At 58.2% G+C, this 25,056-nt stretch overlaps 1 protein-coding gene and 1 long non-coding RNA gene across 4 annotated transcripts; one reads left to right on the forward strand and one right to left on the reverse strand.

The window, feature by feature from the left end:
• Positions 1 to 8,083: 8,083 nt before the first annotated feature.
• On the reverse strand, positions 8,084 to 10,760 carry LOC140002469 (uncharacterized). 3 transcript variants are annotated; one of them, XR_011809140.1, is made up of 2 exons: positions 9,155 to 9,294; positions 8,084 to 8,573 (listed from the first exon to the last, which is right to left on the reverse strand). It is a non-coding gene; the product is annotated as an uncharacterized lncRNA (long non-coding RNA). The 3 variants fall into 3 exon arrangements; XR_011809141.1 differs by lacking the exon at positions 9,155 to 9,294 and adding an exon at positions 10,608 to 10,760 and having other exon boundaries at positions 8,256 to 8,573; XR_011809142.1 differs by lacking the exon at positions 9,155 to 9,294 and adding an exon at positions 9,908 to 10,590 and having other exon boundaries at positions 8,256 to 8,573.
• Positions 9,131 to 21,219, forward strand: PDGFB (platelet derived growth factor subunit B). The gene is made up of 7 exons (XM_027450834.3): positions 9,131 to 9,264; positions 14,234 to 14,330; positions 16,398 to 16,481; positions 16,853 to 17,058; positions 18,414 to 18,555; positions 18,874 to 19,043; positions 20,193 to 21,219. Exons 1-6 carry the CDS (start codon positions 9,175 to 9,177, stop codon positions 19,008 to 19,010), a joined length of 756 nt encoding a protein of 251 aa, XP_027306635.2. The 5' UTR covers positions 9,131 to 9,174; the 3' UTR covers positions 19,011 to 19,043; positions 20,193 to 21,219.
• Positions 21,220 to 25,056: the final 3,837 nt, after the last annotated feature.

Consider the following 25,056-nt stretch of genomic DNA (forward strand, 5'->3'; position numbering starts at 1 on the left):
CTGGCAGCCCCACGTGGGTCAGGAGGGTTGTCCCATAAGGGGGACACTTGGCCAACACGTGGGGAAGATGCAGCCTTTGGACATAAAAGATAAAGATCTGCAGGCTGGGCTGGGCATCAAGTCCAGAGAAAACCTGAGAGAGCTGATGTTTTCCAAAACCCGATGGTTTTTAGCAGCAAAAACAAATAAGATCCTTGGACAAAAGCTGGATCCAAGGGCTTGCGCAGCGTGAGGGTATATCTGTGCCCCGCTCTCCTCCTTTATCTGGCTTTTTCCATTCTCTGAGGTACCTCGACCCTCCCTCTGCCCAAGATAACGGAGAGGCAGCCGAAATGGCATTTTAAACTCTTGGCTCCCTCCGCCAACAATTGGACAAAGCAAAGAGGCAGGATGGGAGAAACTGGCACTCTGGAAACTTGTGTTTGATGGAGAGGGGTCACACCCCCTTCAATAGAGATTGGAGTCGGGGGGTCATTTTGCATCTGCCTTTAATGAAGAATGGTGGGAAGGGAAATTTAGCTCCGATGAGCTAATTAAATATATATATAATTTCCACTCTGAAAGAAAAAAAAAAAAAGAAGAAGAAAAAAAAAAAAAAAAGGCTTGGAGCAGCTGCTAGGTCATTGTTTGTGAATTTAAAAATAAAAGTTTCTTGGCATAGGTTGCCGAGATGGAGGCAGTGTCTTGCGCTGTCATTCCAGAAAGGGAGAGCGAGCGAGAGGAGGAAGAGGCCAGGCGAGGATAGCTCAGCCCGGCTACGTGTTGCTCAGGTGTGTCTTGGCTTTCGAGCCTCTTTTCCCTCTGGCTGGGTTAGGTAATCCACATCCTGCCCAGATGGTGAGCCTCACCAGGGACAGATTTATGGGCCCCACGCCCTGAAGAGCTGGGAATGTCCTGCCAGCGGGTGGCAAACGGCTGGCAGCACCCCGAGGGCACCAGCGGGGCTCAGTGGCCCCGACCGGGCTCTCCCAGGACCCCCAACCCTCTGCCCGGGGACCCAGGGGCTCCAGGTAAGCTCAGGTGCCTGCTGCTGGCCTGAGCCATGCTGTAGGTGTATCTCTGCCTGGTTTTGCTCCCTGCTGTCCCAGTTTCCTCACTGGTTGTCCTGGATGGCCCCCATACCGAAGCTGCCGGGTGGTTTTACCCGCAGGATGCACCTTGGACCAAAGCTGCATCTCCTGATGGACCTGGGCCTGCCCCACCAGCAGCAGTCAGGGCAGTCCCTGAGGGCTCATCCTCCGAGCCCAGTCTGGGTGCACCTCCTGGCTGCACCTCCTGGCTTGGGACCACCCCAGCTCCTGGCTTGTCGTCTCCTGCGGGGCCACAAGCCAGCCTGTGGCAGGAGGCCTCATCTCCCGCAGCCTCCAGGCTGATTTTTTTCCCTCCCCGCCCTGCCGCAGCCATCAGCCCGACGCTTTCTGGCGGCGGCTGCACGTAGGATGGGAGACCTGAACTTTTCCATTCCCCTCCGCCCTGGTGGGTCCAGCCCCATGGCGATGCTCTCCCCGCTGACGTGGTGGTGGCCATCCCCGTCCCCGCGAGCACCTCGTGCTGCTCCTTCTTCCCCCCCCCCCCCATACCCCACGCCTGGTGTGCGATGTCCTTGGCAAGCGCGAGCATCACTTCAAAGAGCCTGCCCCTATATTCTTGGCAAAAGGGAAATAATCATAATAAAAGAAGAAAAAAAAATAATAAAAAAAAGGCTCCTGACTCCCCCCTCTGCCAAATTCCTCAGCCAGGGAAAGGGAGCGAAGCGTGGGAGAGCCTGGCTGGCTTCAAAGCCCTGCTCCACCTGCCTGCTTGCTCCATTGCCCAGCCGGGAGATGCTGCACCGGGTGGCAGGAGGGCTGCAGGACTTTCCCATGGCATCCCCCGGCCCCTCGGCCCCCATCCCACTGTGGGAGAGGACCTTTGCACCTCCAGACACCACGCCGACGTGCTGGCGAGCCCCAGCTGGCTGCTGGTGTCCCTCCCTCGCTGCTGGCCCACGCTGCTCCCCTTTCCCTGGCACCGCTCGGGGTTGTCCGTACTCACAGCCCGGTTTTTTTTTTTTTTTTTTTTTTTTCCCCCTCCCTGGGAGCAGGACAGAAAGGCTTCCCGCATGTGCACTTAAGGCAAGCCTGTTCATCAAGAGCTGTTGGCTCCCTCCTCGCCGTGCTGATGGGAAGGCCTTTTTTGTTGAAAGAGGAAAACAGATGAATAGATTCCCCTGACACCCAGCCTTATCAGGCATGAACCCAAGGGAGTCCCTTGTTTAAACATTGGGAGTGTGTTGCTGGAGAACACCCCCCCCGCTCCCTCCCCTCCTGGCTTTTTTTTTTTTTTTGGTTGGGTTGGGTGGTGTTTTTTTTCTGCCTCTATTTGCTCTTTTTGAGCTGCTTTCTTCTGTGACAGACCCACTCAGGGGATGCAGGAGGATAGTGAGGGTCCTATAAGCCCAAACATGGGGCTGGATCAGTCCTCTGCAAGGGGAGAGCTTGGGGCTGAGGGTGGGAGCAGGCGGAGAGGCTGGGATGGAGCATGGGGACATCGGGGCCGGGACAGGAGGACACCGAAGTGGGAAGAAAAGTTTGCTCTCTCCTGACCTTAGGTCTCCCTCCTCTCCATGCATATCTAAGCCTTTGAGGCTAAAAAAGACCTGCTCCCTCCCTCCTTCCCCTACAGAAATAGAGGGTAGAGTCAAACTTGGAATTCCCCTCTGTCTCATCGCTGGAGAGACAGGGTCTCGCTGGTGATCTCACCCCGCCAGAAACCTTTCTGTGCACAGGGCTAGCGAGCACTGGAGAGAGAGGCCGGGAAGGAGGAGGGGAGTCATGGCAGGAAACCAAGAACACATCAGACACTCTAAATTTAGATCTTTTTATTCAGCTCGGACAATATTCCTTGATTTCTCATTGTTCGGCAGAGGGCAGAGGGCAGGGGATCTATTGAAAGGCTTTGTCCTGAGAGATGCCACTTTGTCTGGGCATACGGGGGCGGCGGAGCTGCACACAGGGCCGGGCAGGGGCATGTGTCCCACTGCTCCAGCCGGGGCGATGCTGGGGCATCTGCACAGCCCCGTTACCCTCAGCACAAAGCCTGGGGCCCCCCCATGTCCCTCGTCACCTGCCCCATCCAGCCCCAGTGACCGGTCCCGGTGCCAGCAGGGCGTCAGGCGCAGGGCGTGTAGGATAAATACACACCCGCTCTATACGTCTCGCTGCCTTTCCGGCACTGCAGCTCAAAGTCTATTTTTAAACTCCCTCCTTTATTACACACGCCAGCAGATAGCGACGGCCTGCCCGCCCCCATATCGCGGGTGCCGCTCTCCCTGCACGTCCCAGCGAGCACCCAGCACGGGGACGGGGCACGGGATGGGCAGCGGGCACCCACCTGCTCCTCTCCCCATCAGCGGTGGGGTGTCTGGCCGTGCCCATGCCCCTGTAAAGCAGAAACCATAAAGGGGTTCATCCCAGTGTGTCAACGGGATCTCAGCTGTGCTCTGAGCCCGGGGTTTACAGGAGGTAAAGGAGCTGAGGGCGCAGCATTGCCAAATCCACCTGCAGCCGGTGTGGGCACCTCCAACCCACCGCAGACCTCGCGGGGCTCTCCATCCCCGCCCCGCATAGCGCAGCGCTCGGGCACGTTTTGCTCTGCCCCACAAGCACCGTTAGCAGGTGAGGGGGGGGGGAAGAGCCACTGGCTTTTGGTTTTCAAGCCCTGGTCTTCGTTTTACATCATGAGTCATGTTACGTTCTGAGCTGAGTAACTGCTGGGGCTATTTTTACTCCAGCTCGGCAAGCTTCCTTCTCGCTGCCACCACCGCCACCACCGCCGCTCGCCGCGGACCCAGGGGCAAAGGATGGGGACACGGTGAGTGGCGGGGGCTGCGGGGCTTGGGGTGGTGCGGGTGGGGAGGGGGCACGCCGCCCAGCTCCCTGAAACGGAGACGAAAATAGCCTCTGCCTCGTCAGAAATGACAGCTGACCCGCGATGCGCAACGCACTCACACACACACGTACGTTTGTATTTATTATCCTGTGAGAGAGGGGAAGGGGGGAGGGAGAGAAATTCCTTTCAGGTGCTATTCACCAGTCTGGAAAAATAAAGAAGGAAAGCAGAACATTTTTTCCTTTCATCAAAACAGGAAAGAGAGGGGGAATGGGGTGGGGAGCAGATCCATAGACATAATGGATGGTTGCCAGAGTAAGGAAATTGTTCCCTTCTACCCTAAACTTGGGGGAGGGGGGAGATAGAGCTGGTGGTGTGAGCAGGGAAGGCTGCATCCCCTCCTCCCCACTGTATGCCTATGGGAGAGAACTGGGAAATCAGCCCCCCTGGCTTTGCCTTCCCTCTTTGCATCCTGCTGGACCCGCAGGGGTGGCGGTGCCTTTGCCTCCTCCTTCAGCCCAGGGCGCAGGGCAGCAGCCGCAGCCAGCACAAGCCCTCTCCCCTTGCCAGGCTCCGTGCTCTGCCCGATGGATGGCTGTGTCTGCGTGCTCATCCCCCTTCGTTTCTGTCACGTTTCTGCTGGGAAAGGGCGAGATGGTCGGCAAGGTGAGGGGCAGGGGGAGCTTCACCGCCGCCGTGGAGAAGGAGAGGCGCTGGAGGAAGCCTGGCAAGTGCCATCAGATGCCTGCTCGCCTGGTGACACCTTCCCCTGGGGTCAGGTTCTCTGTGAGAGCTTTACTCATCCTTGGAAAGCACTTTCCCTGCCAGCGCCAGGGGCGAGGAGGCGAATGATGCAAGCCCTCGATGCCCCGAGGCCCTGCCTTTCTCCAGCCCCAGATATAAACAGCAGGCCGCCCGCCTGTCTCTGTCTCCTTCCTTCGCTCCTCTTCCCCCTTCCTCCTGCCTTCCTCCCTGACTAAACTCAGCCCTCAGGAAGCCGAGGCAGCTCCCATGGAACCCCCGGGGCCGTATGGAGCAGCTGCCCCCATCCTGATGGCCACTTTGGGGATAAACCTGAAGGAACCAGCCCCCGTGGTGCAAACCCAATGCACCTCCCGGTGCCACCAGGCGTAGAGCTTACTCTGGGTGCTCGTCACGGCTGCCCCCCTCCATTGACGGCTGCGGCAGCCCCAAGGAGGAGGTGTGGGGATTGCTCATCCTTCCCCTGAACCCGCAGCAGGCGCAACACCTAGGCTAGGTAGGGCGAGTGGGCGGGCTGACTACACGCCGGCTGTCAACACCTCCTAATTTCTTTCCATTGATTGTTTTTTCAAAGTGGAGGACTCGTCACGGAGAGGCTGAGGCAGCTCAGCTGTTCAGACTGAGTCTTGATTTCCATTGTAAGCCCTGTTTTTCTTCCTACTCTTTCACAAGTCTGAAAAAAAAAAAGAAAAAGAAAAAAAAAAAAGATATTGCCCCTCACGTCGTGCTCCTGCGGATGGTGGCGAGTAGATCATTTTTAGTAGTTCATGAGATGAGGGCATGGCAGCCTTGCAGCAAGGAGCCGTGTGCCACCCTAGGACACGCGCTGCCCTCCTCTCTCGTGACAAGAAAATAGCCAAAGGGATGAGCTGTTCACAGGTTAGGGAGCTGCCACGGCGGTGAAAGTGTTTTAATAAGAAACCCTGCTGCAGGCCCTTACAAAATCCCTGTTTTCATTGTGGTTTGCCTGAGGGGCCTTTGCCAGCTACCGCAGTTGCATCTGGGCCTTGTCAATTTGCGATGCTCCGAGGGGACATTTTTATGGTCCGGCCACTCCGTGTAGCCTCGAACCATCTTCCCACCATAATACCACGGCACCGGGCTTCAAACCCTTGTCCTGTGACATCTGTGACCACGATGACCTTCACCAGTGGGCCTGCAGGCCTCTACCCCACAGGCCACGTGAGGAGACGATGGAGTCATCCCCGTTAGATTTAGGGGCTCACAGGGTAGATCACAAACTAATTTCACACAAGCAAGAGACTAAGAGGAACACCTAGCCCAGGACGTCGTGGTTTGGAGCGTGTGTGACCCTGTTGGGTTCAACACCAATGATCTCAGCGGCGTGAGGTTGGCACGGCCTGAATTTCAGTACCTCACTGGAGAAAAATCTGTCCCTATCTTAAAAGCAGAAGGAGCGAGGCAAAGTGGCTGAAGCCCGAGCGGCTCGCATATCGCCTTGCTCTATTTCCAGGCGGGGTCATAGGTAGATGATTAGTCAAATTCCAAACATCCTCTTCCTTGCCGTCTGGAGATTCGACGGGGATTAGCTTTTTGTTTCTGATGTCGAGCTTCTAAAAACTGCCCAGCATCATCCACATGAAAATAAATAACCCTATTTCTATCCCAGCGCGCACATAACGTAGCCGGATATTAAAAAAAAAAAAAAAAAGCACGTAGCCCCCCCAAAAGCAGGCCCTGCAGCAGCTCCTGTTCCTACCAAGCAAGGAAATTATCAGCACTCCTCCCTGCTAGCGTGCTGCTGCATCCTTCTCTCGGCTGGTGCTAGATGTCCCTGCGGAGGAGCCTGCTCAGCCCTCCCACACGCAGGCTGTTCTGCCCTGGCGAGGCAGCCACCGAGCTGTGGGGGACCCCCTGCACAGCCCGGATGAGGTGGTGGGGAGGCAGCCCAGCCTCCCTTTGCCCCTTATGGGCTTTAATGGGGTCAGGCAGGTGCTGGTTTTGCCAACCCAAATCATCAGCATTCCCCTCGCAGCCCACCGAGGAGCTATGGTGCTCCTCGGGTTGGTGCCACCTGGAACGAGGTGACATGGACCAGACCTTTCTAAAACCCTGTTTTTGGGGCCTTCTGCAGATTTCTGAGGAGCTTCAACCCCCAGGTAGATGTTAGGGCAGTATCTCCACCCCGCTGGGGGGGCAGAGAGATGGCTGGCGGGCCAAGATGGAGAATGAGGGGAATTCTAAGAGCGTCCGGAGGAATTTGGGGTGGGACTGGGCTAGCGCAGCTGGAGCATCTAAGGTGAAGTCCTTGCTAAGGTGTCAGGCGATGGAAAAGGGAGCAGAGGTATGCATTGCATTTCCACTTCCTCCCACTCGAGCTTCAGAACTGGGACCGAGCCACCGCGGGCTCGATTTGAGGGACTCCCAGGACACTCCTTATCTCCCCACTCACCCACCTCAGCTGGCCCCGGCTTCAAGAGCTGGGGAAATCTGGTAGCTGTTCCTCATCCCTGGACACCTTGCAAGGTGCACAGGTGAGCACGGGCGCGAGACCGTGTGTGTTTCGGAGAGAATTGGCTGCGTGAGGCTCGCAGGCACCCAGAGAGCCTCAGAGAGCATGTGTGATGCTGCGAGATGAGGCCACCGCCGTGCCGGTGGGTGTACGCATGTGAGAGAGGAAGGGAGAGGGGGAGAGTGAAGGAGAAACACATGGACGCCCAGGGATGTGTGAATGAGACAAAATCCGCACGCAGCCGAGCACGCGAGCGGCTCGAGCAGAAGCCTGCGCGTAGCACGGAGGAAGCAGGGGAAGATGCTTGGGATTCAGAGCCATCGCCTGCCGAGTGCCTGCGGTGCATGACAGTGCAGGAATGTGTCGGTGGAGACCAGGCTGCACAAAGGCGGTGCAGAAAAGCCCTCCTGGCCGTGCCCGCAGCAAGCGTGCAGCTCCACGCCGGGAGATCGCCCATACGTACATGAGAGGGCGTGCGTACGTGTGTTTTTGCAATAGGATATGACTCTTTCTTGAACTCACCTGTTAGCAGCCTTCCCCTCCCCCCCCTCCCTCCCCGAGCAAATATCTGCTTGCTTAATTTCCCTTCAGCTGTTTATTACATTGCGGAGATAATCACACAGAAAAAACACCTCCCGGTGCCACGTGCAACACCAGATTGCCTTGTAGCAACGTTTAAATTTCTCCGGCTTTTTTTTTTTTTTCCTTTTTTTTTTTTTTTTCTCCCCTCTTTCTGCACACAAAGAGACGCAAGCTATTAAAGCCGTATCTCTCCCTGGAGCAAGTGTTGCGAGGGAAGGACTGAGGAACAGGGGCTCCTGCCTGCAATAGCGAGAACCCGGGGCGAGAAAAAAAAAAAAAACAAAAAAAAACAAACTCCCGTGCTGGGAACTCCTCTCTTATCTCTGGCTGAGGAGGAAGGAATTTCTGTCCCCGTTCCTCACGCGATATCCAAGCCACTTTACAAGGAGCAGTATAGCGTTAGCCATTTTTAATTAATTAATCATTCAAATTAGCACACTTTTATTTTGTCAGCGAGGAGCTGCTGCTCCCTCGCTAGATTTTTCGCCTTGATACCCGGCCAAGAGGAGGATGGCAAGTTATGCTCCACCCATCTCTCCTTTATAAAAGCAGCAGCCCCGAGTGCCAGTTTAGTCTCTCTTCCAGCTCGCAGGCTAAAATACAGCTCCGGCGGCTCGCTCTGCTCCCGTTGCATTTCACCTTGTCGGTTTTCTCCTCTCTTGCTGCAGCAGGGTGCGGGAGGCGGCTGGGCTCTGAGGCTTGTCAAGGCACACGGGCGCAGTCTGGAGCAAAAAAAAAAAAAAGAGAAAAAAAACACCAACAAAACAACAAAAAACCACCAAACCCAGGCGTTTGCTCTCACCTGTCTCCAAAACCAAAGCAAAACCTCGCGGCCAAGCCTGCTGCCGGCGTCGCAGAACAGGAGGCACCAAAGCCAGCGCTTAACCTAAGGGGAAGAAATCCAGCTTACAACTTTTCTCGGAGGAAACGAGAAGGCGAGAGGAAGAAAAAGAGAATTTGAAGAGAGAGAAAAAAAATAGAGACACCGAGGAAGATTTGATTTTTTTTTGGATTTGGCACCAAACTTTGGAAGAGTTGATTATTATTGTTGTTGTTGTTGTTACTCCCTGCGTATTTTTATTTTTTTCCCCCCTCTAAGAACACTGAGGCGTCGCTGCCCGTCCGCAGAAGCTTTTCTCCTCGGACACGCATGCATTTGTGCAAGGAAGAAGAAGGAGAGGGGAAATAACATGCGGGCCACCTGGTAGAGGAGCAGCCACCGAGGCACCGCCGGCGGCACGGGGGGACGCGGACCCTCGGATGCCCGTCACCCGCCGGGACCGCGGCTTGTCCCCAGCCACCTTATGAGATAGCAAAGCGGCCCAGGAGCCACCCAGACCCTCCTCAGCCCCCTTCGCCCCTCTTCGCCCAGCTCCTGTAGCTCCGAGGGGCGATGGGGACGCGCGGAGCTTGAGGCCGCGGGGGTCGCCGCGGGGGGCTGGCTGTCAGCTCGCAGCTCTTCCCTGCCTTGCCGGGGCTCTCCGTCCATGTGCCCGCAGCCGGCGGGGCCTGAAGCCGGGATGAATTTCGGCGTGCTCTTGGCCTTCGTCCTCTCCCTGCCCCTGGCCAGCCTGGAGGTGAGTTGGCTCCATGCAGGTGCCCAAGGGGGGCTCGGGGAGAGCGGCGGAGCGGGGCCGGGGCGGGGCGAGGCGAGGCGGGGCCGCCTCATGGCGGGCAGCCCCCGGCCCTCCGCCTCCCCTCAGAGGGGCTCGGAGGGGCTGCCCCGACCCCTTTAGGGTGGCCTTTTGGGGTCGGGGGGAGGCTGGGAGCCGCGGTTGGTCCCCTAAATTTGTCGGCTGTGAGGGAAGGGGGTGGCGCTGCACCGGGGTGAGGGGTGGGGAAGGGGGTGCTGTGAGGGGTGTAGCCGAGGGGGTGAGAAAAAAAGGGAAAATAAAAGGGGTGCGGGGAGATTCTGGCTCAGGGATGGGTGCTGCACGCCATCGTGCCCCGCTGTCCCTGCCACACACGCTGCTGGGGGTGTAGGTGGGCACCATGAAGGACAGACAGCAGTCCCCCACCTGGAGGGTGCAGCCACCTCCCCTCCCGCAGCCCGTTTTCCAGCCTTTCCCCCCCCAAGAAGCACAAACAGGGGAAAAAAAGAGCCGCAGGACCCCAAATCCTGCAGCCGGGATCCGCCATCCGATCGCAGGCAGAATTTAAGCAGGGTGTGAAGCCCCCTCACAGCCCGCCACAGCACTCAGGTCCCCACCGCAGCCCTACCCGAGGCGACGGAGCCGTGCGGCTCGGCTGCTATTAGGGTCAGGAAACCTCCTTCCACCAAAACTTTCCTCCCCTTTGCATCGTGTCTGCCCCTTCCTTCCCCATTTTGGGGGAAGGCGGCGGGCGCGAAGCCTGGCATCGCCTCCTCACGGGCCCGCCTCGCCCTCGCCCCCGGCCGCAAAGGGAAGCAGTTGGAGCCGCGGGCTGCCCGGTGGTTGGGGTTGTTTGGGGCACAGGAGGGCATTTCCTCCGCGGGTGGCTTCTCCTGTGCTGCACCAAGCGTCAGCTCTGCTTGGAAGATGGGGGAAGATGCCTCTGATCCCAGGTGCTGCTGCGGTGGGCTGTAACCGCGTCAAAACGCCAGGCAGCCTGGTAGGGTTAGAGTTTGGGGGTTCTGGCTCCGGCCATGAGGTTTCTTGGGAGGAATAGCGATATTCACCGTTTCACTGGGGAACCGAGAAGGTTCCCAGTCGAGCTGCTGCCTACAGCCAGTCCCCTCACCCAAGGGTGGCATGTCACCTCAGCACCAGGGGTACAGCATGCCCCCGACGGCGCTGCTGAACAACAGGCATCCTCCAAAGGGGGTCTGCACCCCTTCTAAAGGCGTGAAGGTCCTGGAGGAGGCTCGGCAACCCTCCCCGATCTGCAGCGACCTGAGCTGGAGTCTCCCGAGTCCCTCTCCCTCCTCCATCACACCCACCTGGAGCTGGAGGGCCCTGGAGCCCGTCCAGCGGGAGGGAGCGCGCGCCTCAGCGGGAAGGTATTTGCCAGTTGGGAAGCGGGGATGCGAAGCGATTTGCATTCGCCCCGCGGGCTGCAATAGTTGCCTTGCAACATTTACAGAGATGATGGGCTGAGCCAGGCGTGGCTTTGCCTGGGTGAAGCCCTGTTGGCAGCGCTTTCTGGAATTCCCGAGGAATGGGGTGCGGCCGGGCGCTCGCTCACGGCCCCGCTGTGCCCCTTCCCGCTGGGAGCCTGCGGGGCGCTTGCCACCATCGGGTAGGGGCAAGGACAGATCGGGGAAGCCAGGAGGAATGGTAACCGGAGGGATGATGCTTTTGGGTGTCGGGAAGGGAGCGAGGAGGCAAGTGGCAGCGGGAGGGAAGGACAGTGGTATCTGCGCTGCTGCCGGCACACGGCGGGCCGCCGCCTTGTAAAGGGGAAAGGAAAAATCAGGCTGTGTTTTAGGAATGTGGGCTAGGTCAAACCTTAGGTTTGAGGCTTTGAAGGAAGCAAAATGTCAGCTGTCAGGTCGCGTGGAAGGGGTTCGTGTGAGGAGGGCTGTGTCTGCATGCGTGGTCCTCCGACAGCAGCCCCCGTGCTGTGTTCAGTGCTGCCAGGCACTGCAGTGTCTCCCCATCAGCTTCAGCATTAAAAAAATGCTATTTATATGATTTTTTTTTAATTTTTTTTTTTTTTTTTTGCCTGGCTGATCACTCAAGGCCCCACTGCTGAGATGCCCTGCTGCGGTCAGCGTGGAGATGCTCAGGAAAATCCTCTCCCTCCTGGGCAGAGGAGTGGGTAGCTGGGTGCTGCCCTGCCCTCCTGGTGCGGTCCCACGTAGGTCTGTAGGCACAGCACCCGAAAAACAAGAGGGCTGGGGGAGCCCTCACCTTGGGAGCATCCTTGGCTGCTTTCTCCACCTCACCTCTGCTGCCAGGGGAGATGCTGCAGATCCTGCAGCTCTTGCCCACGAATCGGAGCTTTCAGCTCCCCCAGTGCTCGAAACTATACATTGGCAGAAAGCTCCAGAGGTGCTGGGGCTTGTGGCGATGCTGATTTTGGGAGAGCACGCATGTGTGGGGACGGTGACATAGGACGGCACGGGCTCGTGGCAGGGCACTGCCATCCGTGTATGGGTTTGCAGCAGCCCAAGCTGCTGACGTCTGGGAGGAGGGAGGCGAAGCTGCCACCCCATGAGGCCCCGGCCTCGCACCCACAACCTGCCCAGGGCTCCGCTGCCTGCTGCAGAGACGTGCCGTGGCACCAGGAGAAGGGAGGGGACGTCCCTGCGGGTGCAGTTCGGGGGAGAGCCAGGCACTGGGGGCAGAGGGAGGGAGGGAAAAACAAACTGGCTTTCTTCTAGGAATTCAGTGGCCTCGCAGGAATACGAGGCCAGGCCTTGGGGCACTTGACAGCCAGCCAGGAGTCCATTGAGACAAAAGTCTTCTTTGATCTGCCGCGCAGTTAAAAAAAAAAAAAAAAAAAAAGGGAGATTGTTAACCTGCGTTAGACAAATAACCCCAGAAGAGTTGCTGAGCAGGAAAAGCACCAGCGGCTTGGGCTGTGCTGCCGGGGGTCCCCCCTCCTGCACCGCTCCCCCACCTTCTGACCCCATGGCACCCGCTGGAGGAGGCTGGTGGCCCTCTGCTTCCCCACCGAGTGCCCCGAGCCTCCCAGCCCCGGGGCTGCTCTTCCAGAGGCCAAAGGGAGCAGGGACGAGCCGCAGCTCGTGTCCGTGAAGCCGCCTCTTGGGCACAGTTCTGCAGCGCGGGGGGGAAGGAAGGAGCTTCCCAGGCTTGCAGATGTCAGATGCAGAGCTGCGGCACAGACCCCGGGGAGGAGGATAGGCTTGTGAGCTGCGTGGGCTGCGGATACGCCGTAGCCATGCCGATAGTATCTGCCACGGGAGAGAAATTGGCACCCGAAACGCTGCCGTGAGCAGGGAGCGGAGCTCGTTCCTGCGGGCGGTGCCCAGCAATGCAGCCCCCCGATCCCTGATTCCTCCCTGCTTCCCCCCCTCTCCCGGCTCCCTGAGCAAGGTGACAGCTCCCGGCTCGTCTCCAGAGCCACCGAGCCTCGTAACACCTGCCCACGCTCTCCCCCGGCGGGTGCCGGGGTTTAAAATAAAAAAAGTTCCATTTCCTACACGTATTAAGTGTCAGGAAGGAGCAGGGGCAGCCATGCACGGCGGCGCTGGCACGCAGATGTGCCGGGCTGACAGGTGCAAACGCCAAAACGCCTGCATTTCGCCACCCAGCACCGGGTGCTCCCGCTTCTTCCTCGCACCACGGGGGTTGTCAGAAGGCATCTTCATTTCGCAGCCCCTCAGCGAGCCCTGAACCATGCGGGCTTCTCGCTCGCCGGGCATTCGTCGCGGTGAGAACCCCCCAGTGCCCAAAAGCCAACGCGTGGCCACCCGCCTGCTGCTTTGCCTCGCCTGGGAGCTGAAAGGAAATGCTCTGCGGGGAAGGGATAGCCGTAAGCCGGTGGGACCACACACGTGCCACCAAGTGCCCGTAAAAAAAAAACTCACAGGAAAATCCCGGCGGGGTTCGGGAGCCAGCCAAGCTCTCCTCTCAGTTACAGGGCACGGCCTGGGGCTGCGCCTCCGGCGGCATCCCCGCACCCGGCTGAAAGAGCAGCTTTTCCGCATGAGTAGCCCTGAATGAAGAGAGCTAGGAGCTAAGCAAACACTTCGGCCAGCACTTCCCTCCGTCTCTTTCTCTAGCCTTTCGGAAGTAGGGTTTAATCAGCGCTTGCTTTCCCACACGACTCCTTTGTAGTCGCGCTAAGTGCTGCCACCGGGACCAATTCAAGGCAGGTGCCAGCGCCAGAGCCCCAAGGAGATGGATGGCGTTGCACCTGCCTGCGCAAACCCTGGCTTCGGCCCGCCCCCCGACGTGTCCAAACCTTGTTTCTTCAGGTTTTTGGCACCCACACGCAGCATCCCCCAAGCTCCCACGTGTTTTTTATTCACCCCGCAGCCCCCAGCCCCCTTTCATCCCCTCCCGGTGACGTTTGCGGTTTGGCCGCGGGCTCATAGCGGAGCAGCGAGCTCAGCTGCGAAGGTCAATCTTCCTCTCCACCCCCCCCAGCCTTCTTTTTTTTATATATATATATTTTTAAAGAGTATGCAAATGCTGGGTATTATTGGGCCGCTGTGGTTTGAGAACACGCGCGCGCACACGCACACGCACACGCTCCTCTCACAAAGCCCGCAAGGGAGTTTCATAACAGAGGGAAATATTGGGGAGGTTTGATCTGATAGCGCAAGGGAAGTCTGCGAAAACGCCTGAGCTGCAGGCAGCAGGAATGAGAGGCCACCTGGAGAAGCCATCCAGCACCGGGGGAGGAAGCCTTGCTGGCCGCTCGCATCACTTTCAGGGCTTCACCACGGAGCTCAGGCATTTGCGGGCTTTTTTTGGTCGACCAGCTGCTGCTTGGGTTTTGGGCTCCTGCTTTGGTGAGGGCACATCCTCCTCCGCCGGTTCTGTTGTGCCTCCCCCTCCACCTTGGGTTCCCCCGCTCGCTCTCTGTGATGCGTGGTTTGCAGATCACCCCTCTAATGCTGCTTTTTCTCCTTTTTTTTTTGTCATCTGGCAGGGGGACCCCATACCCGAAGACATTTATGAGATCCTGGGTGGCGGCTCGGTGCGCTCCATCAGCGACCTCCAGCGCGCCCTGCGGATAGACTCCGTAGGTAAATCTCCTCTTCGCCAAACACTCCTCTTATTCCTCTGAACTCTCTGGGGGAGGTGGGGAGAAAGGGGCAGTCCGTTTTCCAGCGGCCACACTACCAGCAGACCCCACTGCAAACACAGGAGCCACTCAGGGGCCGAGACCTGGGCATTTACACCTTTAGTCCCCATGAAACCGAGGGGAGGGAGGCAAGTCGACGCCTTTTTGTGTCTCCTAACCTCAGGAGGCGAGGAAGCGCGAGGTGGACGCGGGCTGGCGGAGGAGAGGAGGGCCGAGCAGGTTGTCCCGTTGAGGGTTTAGCTCGCAGGAGAGGCCACGTGCCCGGGGAACGAAGTCAGGCCTCGTGCCCCGAGATAAGAGCCCCGGGGGCTGCGGTGCCGCGGGGTCACTTGGCGCAGGGCGGCGAAGCGCCGAGGGGTCGGCACGTGTGGGAATTGGAGCACGCGCCACGGCGGCTGGGCCGGCCCAGGGATTTATTTATAAACGGTCTCTTCAGAGCAAATTCCTTTCTATTCTAACCCTGCTCCCGCCCGTCGTCGTCCCCCCGGCCCCCCCCCAGCCCAGCTCGCCTTCTCTCTCTCGTGTTTTGTCTGTTTGGAGCTTTGTAATCCTTGCCGAGACACTATCTACGGGGGAACAGAATTTCCTGCTTTTGTTTCCTATGCCAGTCCAACCACTGGCGCAGTCTCAAAAGCATTCCCGCTGCCTTTCAAAACGGCCCTGGAGGGGCAGGGGGGGGGAAAACGCGAGGGGGAGGGCACCAGCTGCGTTCTGCTATTGTTTGCCTTCGAAAGAAAGAGGCGACGAGGCTCCCCAGCACCACCACGGCCGCTCCCTGCCCTCGCCCCGCTCCCTCCTCCTCGCCCACCAGCCGCACAATGGGGCAATTTCCAAAATTAGCCCAGCCGGATTGTCCCAGGGCCAGTCCCCCCCCCCACCCCAAGCCTCTTCAGCGCCGACCCGGGGTGTAGAAGGACAACCTGGAGAGGGAGGGACCCGCTTTTCAATAGGAGATTTGTTTCAAGTCAACAGTTGTTGCTATTTTTTTTCCTTCCCTCTCCTCTGGTGGCTTTAACCTTTGCGCAAAAGGCAGCCCCCACCCTCGCCTGACGGCGTGCCAGGCTCTGCAGGATGAAGGGGTGGGGGCGATGCGTGCAGCCCCTCATCTCCCGCTGCCCAAGGAACAGATCCACCTCCATCAGGGCCACCAGCTGCCCTCAAGGCCGAGGAATGAAGCAGGGCTCCCTCGTCGGCTTGGAAAGCCCGGGGGTATGGCAGCAGGCTGCAGAGCTCACTTCAGGCCCCTGGTACACATCCCGCATCCTCCAGCAGCCACTTGGGAGCTGAGAGCAACGTCCCTGCTCCCCCTGATAGCAGGGATAGGGCCGAGGAACAGGGATGGGATGCGCTAGGTGTGGGAAGCCAGCTCCGCCGCGCATCTGATAAGCAGAGATCTTCCCCTGGCCCCAAATCCCCTGGAAGCGAATTGCTCCCTGGCTGCTGACGTCCATTCGGCTTCCTTCAGCTGCGAAAGCCGGCCGCAGAAGGAAGGAGCTGGGGCTGGGTGGGAGCTATCTCCGCGCGCGGCCATTGTCCCCAGCTCCGGAGGGGCCGCGAGGCCGAGTGCTCCGTGGGGACCGCGGGCACTGCTCTATTCAGCACTTCCTATGGGAAAAAGCCTCGGGGCGGGGGGGACCTGCACAGAGCCGGGCTCAGCGCTCGCTGCCTTCCTCTCCTGTCGCTCACGGAGCTACCTTCCAGCTCCCGCGGTGCAGCAGAGGGGAAAAAGGGACATTTCAGCCCCACTTCCAGTTCTGCTGCCCTAAAACTGACTCTGACACACAGGGGGTGAGGGCTGGGAGAGAGACCCATCACATTCACGACAGGTTTATTCCTCTGAGCCGTGCACTGAGCAAAGAGCAGCCCCCAAATCTCTGTGTCCCGGCATGGCTGTGGCCTTGCTGGTGGATTTCTACCTTGTGTGATATCTGGGGGGCATGGGCACAAGCGTCTGCCTTCTCCTCCTGCCCTTCCCCGCTGCTACCAGCTCGTGTCCTTCCCTTTGCAGAGGAGGACAGCTCCAGCCCGGACCTGAATGCAACTCATCCCGGTCCAAACCCCGCGTCCCTGGCTCGAGAGAGACGAAGCCTGGGTGAGTGTGGGGTGCTGCAGGGACATGTGTGGAGGGGCAGAGATCGCTGTGCACGTGGAGGTGTGGACAGATGGGAAAAAGAGTCTGGGGCTCACGCGGGAGCTGGGTGTTGAACCCCAGCAGGGCAGGAGAGGGAGTCTGGAGCTCTGCAGGTTGCTCTGCTTTGGCTCAGCCCACGGTGCTGAAGGGCTTTCACCTCCTACCGTGGTGAGGAGCATCGTGGCAAGGCTCCGGGTGGGTGGGCGACGGGGAGAGCAGCCTGCGTGTGTGTGGCAGAGCCGTGCAGGCTCTCTGCTTTTCCCACTGGAGGTGGCTGCAGCTGCTCAGCCCGTTTCATCCCCCCCCCCTCTCTTTCTCCGGGCCCTCCGCAGACGCCCTGGCAGCGGCCGAGCCAGCTGTCCTCGCCGAGTGCAAGACGCGGGCGGTGGTCTTCGAGATCTCCCGCGCCATGGTGGACAGCACCAACGCCAACTTCGTGGTGTGGCCGCCCTGCGTGGAGGTGCAGCGCTGCTCCGGCTGCTGCAACAACCGCAACGTGCAGTGCCGCCCCACGCAGATCCGCGTCCGGCACGTCCAGGTGAGACAAAATGCTTCTCCCTCCTCCTGCAGAGCTCCTCCCAAACCCCAAAATCCATCGGGTCTCGGGTGCCGGGCTCACACCGCTGCCTGTTCCCTGCTGCCTGTGCTGAAAAAGCTTCTCCTCCTGAGCGGGTCCAGCAGCGAGCAGGCACCTGATGGCAAACCTCCTGCTCTGCTCCTCCTGCCTGCCCCTCCGCTACTCCTGATCTTCTCACAGCTTCCTCCCAGACAGCTTGTTTAAAAATAATACGCATCCCGCGCTGATCCCCTGCCCGAGCCCTAAGAGAGACTCCCCCAGGCAGAGGTTGGCCGGCAGAGAGGTTGCGTTCACGCAGCCCTTTTCGTCAGGAAATTCCTTTCTCAGAAAAGCCGGGCTGAATGAGGGAAAAACGTGGGGAGGGGAGGGGGGGAGCAGGAGTTGTTTTTGTGGAAAAAAGCGAGCGAGAGGTCAAAAGCCAGCCAGAAAAAGTGACCTGGAAATGGTTTCTTTGAGGACAGAGGTCTCCCCATTGTTTGGCTGGAAGTGTTTGTCTAGCGAGCAGCGTGTGGTCTGAAGCGTGTGGAGTGGGCTTTCAAGGAAAGATAAACAGCCTGGCCGCCGCGCTGCTGCCGAGGGATGCTGCTGGGGCAGTGGGTTTGGAGGAATCCAGCCCTGGAGGCGCAGCGGGGCCGGTATTTATAGCTCGCGGAGCACTTTCGGGGACTGTGGTGGCGTTAGATAAGGCGAACGGGGTCAGGCCCGGCCGCTGCTGGAGTGGGAGGACCCCCCCTCGTGCCCTGCGGTGGGCTGCGGAGCCGGGAGCCTTCCCTCTGAGTCAGCACTGCTGGAGAGTCCGAGGGAATTTCCAGAGCGCCGCCTTCCCCCTGCAACACCCGGCTGAGGGCTTCAGCCCGGCGAGTTATTAAAGAGCTGGAGACAGATTCAGACAGGCCTGCCGAAGCGGTGTTTGCTCGCATCAAGCCCGAGCTGTTCTCCCTCTGCCCTTCCCGCGAGACCCTGCGGCAATTCATTCTGGCCACGAACTCGGGTCCCCACCATCCTGAAGGAGGCCGTGCTGGCCCCGCACGCCCCCTGCTTCTGCGTGTGGGCAGCCACTCATCCCCTTCCCCAGCACCAACGAGCTAGGATCGGGGGAAGCAAGCAGTCACATCCAAGCTTGCCTGCTTTAGGGCTTCTGTGTTCGTGTGTGCAAAATCAGCTCCCGTACACACCACCCCTGGCCTTGAACCGTGCTCCATAAACTGCCTCCTGGCCCTTTAGGAAGGGAGCCAGCACGCACGGGCGCTGATTATTTTCGCAGAGCCGGAGCCACAGCCGCGCTCATCACTCGGCTGCGCCTCTCTTCCAAATAGGTGAACAAGATCGAGTTTGTCCAGAAGAAGCCAAAATTCAAGAAAGTCGTCGTGCCTTTGGAGGACCACGTGCAGTGCCGGTGCGAAGCGGTGTCCCGCCAGCCCCCCAGGAGCAGCCGGCCAGCGCCACGAGAGCAGAAACGTAAGGATTTGGGCACGCCTGGCGCGGAGACAGGCGTGAGAAGAGAGGCTGGGGAAGAGGGGAGCGAGCCCTGCGCTGGCTTAAATCCTGAGGACGTTTCCCAGGGTGTCTGCCTGCCAGCAAAGGGCTGACAGCGAGGGAAAGGAAGGTGAGGGGTGAGGAGAAGGACATGGTGGGGAAAGGCAGAGGGCAGAGACTGCGGAGGGCAGAGGGCAAGAAAAACAGATTGCAGAGCTCTTTGTTGATGGTGTGTGGGGAAAGGCATTTGGACGTGACCCGGTGTCCCCTCGCTGTACTCTCTCCCCTCTGTTTTGGCAGGCTTGTCACCGTCGTTCACCACAGCCGCCGTCTCGCAGAGGAAGCGGGTACGCCGGCCGCCGGCACAGAAGAGAAAACACAAGAAGTACAAGCATGTCAACGATAAGAAAGTGCTGAAAGAAATCCTCGTGGCATAGAAGTGCTGGCAGGGGAGAGAGAGCACAAAGCAGGTAACAGCGAGCTGCTCTCCCAGCCAGGAGAGGTGTTCCCCCTGGGACAGGGCACCTCAGACACCTCCCGCAGCAGCTCGCTCACCCGGGTGTGAGAAAAGCAGGGCAGCAGGAGAGGGAAGGACACCGGGGCCCAACACGTGCGCCCTATTTATGGCTTTATGGCTCTCTGCAGAGGCAGCGGGGTCACGCTGCAGCCCTGCCTTGATGTCAGGCTTCAGCCTCCCCTTTGCCTCCCTTAAAGGCAGGCAGCAAGGCTGGCTCCTCTCTGCACCTAAATCCCCTCGGGATCCCTGTTATTATTCTCTCCCGTGGAGCAGCTCCCGTTCTCCTTTCTCTATTGATTCTCCGTTGAAAGCAGAGAATTAATGTTGCTCTGGGGATCCCTTTTCCTTTTCTTTCATTAGCTGGGTTGGCAGAAAGACGGAAAAGCTGCAGTGCTTTTTGGTTCATCCCTCTCCTAGCAGGAAGCCCGCACGCATAAGAAAGGTCATACCAGGGGAGAGGAGAACTGGAATCTCGGGCAATAGATCTGGACTTTGTCAGGCCAGGGTCTGATTCTTCTCTCCCTGACTTGTGTAAACAGGAGTAGTTCCCTCAGCAGCAGAAGAATTTTACTGCTACAAGCAGAAGGAAAATAAGCACTGGTTCCTCACGAGAGAGGGAAAGGCACAGAAAAGAAAGAAGGAGTAATGTGGGCACAGCACCCGGAGGCAGAAAAGGAGGCTGAAAGCCCTGGCCTGTGACTGCAGCCCCAGCCCTGCCGCAGCTCATTTTGCATTCCCATCCCTTGCCTCAGGACAGGGAGATGACAGGCTTGTGCCCTGTGGCCTTGCAGGATCAGGGAACAAAGGGCACCAGTTTTGGGATTGTCATTCCCACGCTGAGCACCACAAGGGCTCGGATCATCCCGGGATCCTCCCGGCCAGCCCGCGGTTCCCAGGGTACGAGTGATGCAAACCCACGCGAATTTCAGCTCTGGCTCGAGCTGTCTGGGAGAAAAAATAGAGAAGGTCAAAAGCCCTCCCGTGCTTCTAATTTGGCACTCGAACACAAACATTTCCAGAGGAGAACAAGGGAGAGGATGGGAGCTGCAGGGGCAGAGGGTTACATACTCTAATGCCGTGCCTGTTTTTGTTTCGCTTCCAGGTTTATTTAATATATTTGCTGTATTGCCCCCATGGGGTCCTTGGAGTGATAACTTTTCCTCTTTGTCCGTCTGCCTCAACGACTGATTCAGGCGGCAAATGGTGCTTCCCTTTCCATCAGTGGACCTTCTCCCACCAAAGCCTCTCCCTCCTTTCATTTATTAACGATATCAATTTTTAGAAAAACAAAGAAAAAGAAAAAAAAGGACAAACACAGCATATATATATAAATATATATATATATGAGAAAAGAACAAAAATGAAACCGCGATCCCCGACAGCCACAACACGCGACGAGGACAGGACAATGCCTTCCCTGCTCCAGGGGACGGGATGGAAAATGTGAAAAGGGAAGTGGGTCCAATTTCTTCCGAGGGGAGGAGAAAAAGAAACGGACGGAGGGAGGAAGGGGCATATTCCTCCTTCTCCTTGTGTTTCTGCTGAGGCTGGGGGGCCCGGCTGAGATCCACACTTGCACTGGACCTAGGCTTCGCCAACAGGCGGATCTCGGACTGCGAGCGGCGGCCGACGATGGAAAATGCACTAAGGACTTGTATTGCCCTACCTGGACAGATATCTATTTTTAACGTGCGTGCGTATATTTTATTTGAAAAAAGAAAAACCAAAACCACTAAAACACACAACATCTCGGGGAACAGAACAGAAAAAATAAAAAAAAAAAAAGAAAGGAAAAGCAACCACCACCACGAAAACAAAACCAAGAAGCCAAATGCATTCCCCCCCTCCCTTTCCCCTCCTGCTCCTGGTGCTGACTGGAAGGTGTTTGGATCGTGGGGAAGGAGCAGACGGCGGCAGACTCGTCTCCACACCCCCGGCCCCTCCTGAGGGGAGCCGTCTTTGCACATGCTGGTGGAGAACTCAACTTTCCAGGCTCGGACTCAGATCTTATTTTTTAAAATTCGCTCCGTATGTGTGCGCGTGTCTCCGTGTGTATATCTCTACATGTGTTTGCGTGTGTGTGTGTGTATTTATACATGCATATATAAATATATATATATATGTTCTTACACGGATCTCATTCCCCAGCGGCGGGGAGCTCGGAGGGGCACGCGGGCGGCTGGAAGAAAAGCTCCCAGTGTCTGCAGAGCCTGCAAACTGGGATGGGATGGGACGGGATGGGCAGACCCCGTCTGCTCCCTCCCCGTCCCGTTGCCGTTTTCTCTCGCTCCCCACCAACCCCCTGCCGCAACTTCCTTGCAGGAGGCGAAGCGGCAGCACGACAAGGCCAGCAACAGCCAAACTTAGAAGCATGACTTAATCTCAGTGAGCTGTCCTTGCCTGCTCTGTGGTCCCAAAAGCAGAATCATGTCATTCCCCCGAGCTTTTTAACCCCTTCGCGGGCATCCTGCGCACTGTGCCAGCGCCCTGCGAGTGGCCCTGGCTCTCCCATCTCTTCCCTCGCGTTTTCTCTCTCAGATTCCTTCTGGATTTTACCCATTAGCAAGCCTGCTTAGCTTGGAAGTCGATCCAAGCTGCGGACAGCTCCGTGTAGGTGTAGAGAAAGGAACGAGCATGGCCTTCACGGTTGGCAGCAGCGCTCTGAGGCAGGAATGAGCTTGGGGAGGAACCAAAGCACAACTGGTGGCAGAGGGAGACAGGCTCTGCTTGCAGGGACCAGCTGCACACCCCTGAGTCATCACCAGAAAGGTTACACACAGAAAGGTTGCACACAATGGGAATTTCCAGCGGCACCACGGGAATCCCACTCTCTGATCCCGCTGGGCCCTGTGGAGTTGCACATGAAGCCAACCTCGAGCTGGCCCACCAGCCGCTTCTCCCCACGCTCGCAGCCCTATGGCAGAGCAAAAACCTGGAAGGAGCCAGGGAAAGGAGGCGAAGACACAGCCGGGGGCTGCTGCGGGTTGTCGGGTGGCTCAGCCCTCGCCCCCTGCCCGCCCGCAGCACGTCTCGCAGCGCTGCGGGGGCTGCACGGTGCTGCCGCCCTCCTGCCCCGAGCCCTCAAGTCTTAAGATGCTTCCAAAATGTTTCCTTCAGTTTGTAAAGACGGCGAGGTTTTATTTTATTTTAATTTGTTTGGCTTTTTTTTTTTTTTTAATGTAAGATTAATTTATACTCAGTATTGTATTTAAAGCTGTAAAAAAAAAAAAAAAAAAAAAAGGAAAGCGAACCTCTCTCTCAAGCAAAATTTTCTCTTCCTTTCCCTGAACTGAATCAAATCCGGGATTCAGCGGAGGCACGAGCAGCTCGGGATTCCCAGTGCCTCCAGTTTCATTTCCAGGACATTTAATCGGAGGTTGCGGGGAGAAGCAACCCGCTGCTGGGAAAGTCCTGCCAGCACCTGCCCGCGGCCCTCCGGCCTCCGCCAGCACCCGGTCTGCTCCGAAATGACTCAGGCGCTGGGGATTTCTTATCGAGAGGTCCCCTTTTTTCTTAGCTGCTCCGCTCGGAGGCACGGCCAGAACCTCCCTGTGCTTTCATCCCGTCTCCGGATTCCTCCTCTTTGAAGGAGCTGGCCCGGTGTTTACACTCCCCAAAGCTGTGCAAACACTCGGCCCGGTCCCTCCTTAGTCACACCGTCTAGACGACGTCGGTCCTTCCCTCCTTCGGAAAGGCTGCCGCTTTTCCCTTTCCCCCGAGCAAGGGAGGTGTTGCGCAGCTGGCAGCCGGGCTTTGGGGCTTTGGGTTGGAGGGAGAAGCCCCGGGTAGAGGGGGACGTGTCCCACGGTGGCCCCGTGCGCCCGGTGGGTCCTGGGGGTGGAGGCGCTGCCCGTGCCAAGCAGGATGAGCAGAGGGAGGAGAATACAAAGAATTTAAAACCATTTAGAAAAAAAAAAGAAGCCCACAAAATGCTTCTCCGAGGAGTCAGGCTCCCCTGCAGCTGTTCACCGCTCGCCTTCACGCAGCCCGTGACCAAGCGGAGCCGTGTCCCCCCCCCTGGGCTGTAATCGGCCCGTGACTTGGGAATTTCCCCTTTTAAAAGGCATCGCCAAGCAGCCTCGGCTGCTCCCAGCTTTCATCTCAGGGGGAGCGGAAAAACGAACCCTCAGGACCCCAAAAAAACAAGCAGGAGCTCCCTTCCCTTTTTGTCCCCCGGCCAGGAGGGTGCACGTGGCTCTCCAACACCATGAGCTGCCCAGGTTTTGGGATTAGAGCAGGTTTGGGGGTGTTATTGCGGTGGAAAAAGCGTTGCACGGTCACGATGGAAATTGTTTGTATCTGACTGATTGACCGAGGAGAGAGACAGAGAGAAATTCCTGAATCCCACCCCCCCCCGATGGATTCAGGAATTTTTTCCGCTAATCAAGAAGAAAAACAAAAAAGCGTGCACTGGGAGGGGGCAGGGAGGAAAAAGAGGGGGTCTCCCTGGTGTCCCATAAACCTGGTGGCCACGGACAAAACACGGCAATCGGAGCACAGCCTGCCCTGGAAAGTCTGAGGCAGCGCTGACCGGCGCAGCGAAGGGGCAGCAAGCTTTGGCTGGCCAAGGGTGTTGCGGCACGCCGGCTTTGCCCATCCCGAATTTGTGCTCCCAGAGGATGCACAAACCCAAAAAAGGTCCACAAAGGGCAGGATCAGAGCCCGCTGCACCCAGGAGAAAGGCTGCGGGTGCGGGTTTCTCCCCGGGGAGGGATGGGGCTGGTGAGAGCAGCCAGCAGCTTCGTTAGCCGGTCCTCGTCTACCTGGGGCCGCCAGGGACGGGCTGCGGCGTGGCTCTGGTTGTGGGGGCTGAAACCGGAGCTGGCTCCTCACATTGGGGTTTGGCACGGACAAAGCTCCCCTGGCTGATGCGAGCAGCCCCATAACCAAATAAAGCATTTTCCCAGTGCAGCCGCCTCCGTTCAATGAAACAGAAAGGAGCAGCTGAACAGGATCTGCAGTTTTTCCCCGTGATACGCATTTTCCCTTTTCCACGGAGAGCCCCGCCGGCTGAGCCACAACCTATTGTTGCCCTCAGTTATTTCCTTAGGTCTCTGCCGAGGGTCTCACAGCCTGGGGCCAGGAAGGAGTGAGCCAAAGAGCTGCCCCTGGCTTCCCACGCTGGGTGCGCGCAGAGCCAGGTGCCCCCATCGGGTGGGAGAGGTGGCAGCACCAGCGTCTGGCTGGACGCGGTGCTTGGGGTCCGCACGTTTGTTGTCCCCATCCATGGGGCTGCAAATGGACCTGGGGAGCTCATGGGGAGCTGCAAAAATCGGCTCTTGGGAAGCTGAGAGAGCTCACAGCACTCCGAGGGCGCAGGGCGCTGCTTTTGGGGGGCCTTCTTCTTGTGTTCACTTCCACCCCGCACCCAAAGGTCCCCCAGGAAGCCTGGTAGGGGCAAGCATTTTGCCACCTGGCTTCTGCACGCACCAGCCAAGGAAACAATTCTGCAGCTGAAAGAGGAAATCTCGGTCCCGGCTATTTCCAACCCCTATTGTTTGTCACCCAACTCGCGGCCTTCCGAGCGGAGCGGCGGGATTGCGCCACTCTGCATGTGCTTTTCAGACCCTTTAATTTTAGCATCGCAAGAAGGATTCGTGGTATCGAGAAAAGCCCAGTTCTAAGGAAAGAGGAAACCTGTGATTCTGACACTTGACTTTGCCCAAAAAAGGAAGCAGCTCATGGTAGTGACCTAACCGCTTTAGTCATTTGGCTGTAATGCTCAGGGAGCCCAGTGGGTGCCGGGGGGGTTCCCACCCCCAGGACCTGGAGATGCAGCAGGGACGAAGTTCTCAAGAGCCTGGAGCTTCGTGCTCCTGCTCTTTGGAGCTGTTGGGAGCTCGAGTCTCGCTCCTGTCCCTTTTTGTAGGGGTCTTAGGCCGGGCTGGGCTCTGCCCGTGGGCTTCAGACCCTGCCCCAGTGTCCCCGCGGGGAGGGCATCGCTGGGACTTCCTCGAGAGCCTTCC

The sequence above is a fragment of the Anas platyrhynchos genome, chromosome 1 (assembly GCF_047663525.1).
Source record: "Anas platyrhynchos isolate ZD024472 breed Pekin duck chromosome 1, IASCAAS_PekinDuck_T2T, whole genome shotgun sequence".
Lineage (NCBI taxonomy): Eukaryota > Metazoa > Chordata > Aves > Anseriformes > Anatidae > Anas > Anas platyrhynchos.

Excerpts from the sequence above, each read along its gene's own strand:
- PDGFB (XM_027450834.3), top strand. The coding sequence starts at position 9,175 with ATGTGCCCGCAGCCGGCGGGGCCTGAAGCCGGGATGAATTTCGGCGTG. Across the intron at positions 16,482-16,852 it reads TCGAGAGAGACGAAGCCTGG|ACGCCCTGGCAGCGGCCGAG; the intron begins GTGAGTGTGGGG and ends GGCCCTCCGCAG. Across the intron at positions 17,059-18,413 it reads TCCGCGTCCGGCACGTCCAG|GTGAACAAGATCGAGTTTGT; the intron begins GTGAGACAAAAT and ends TCTTCCAAATAG.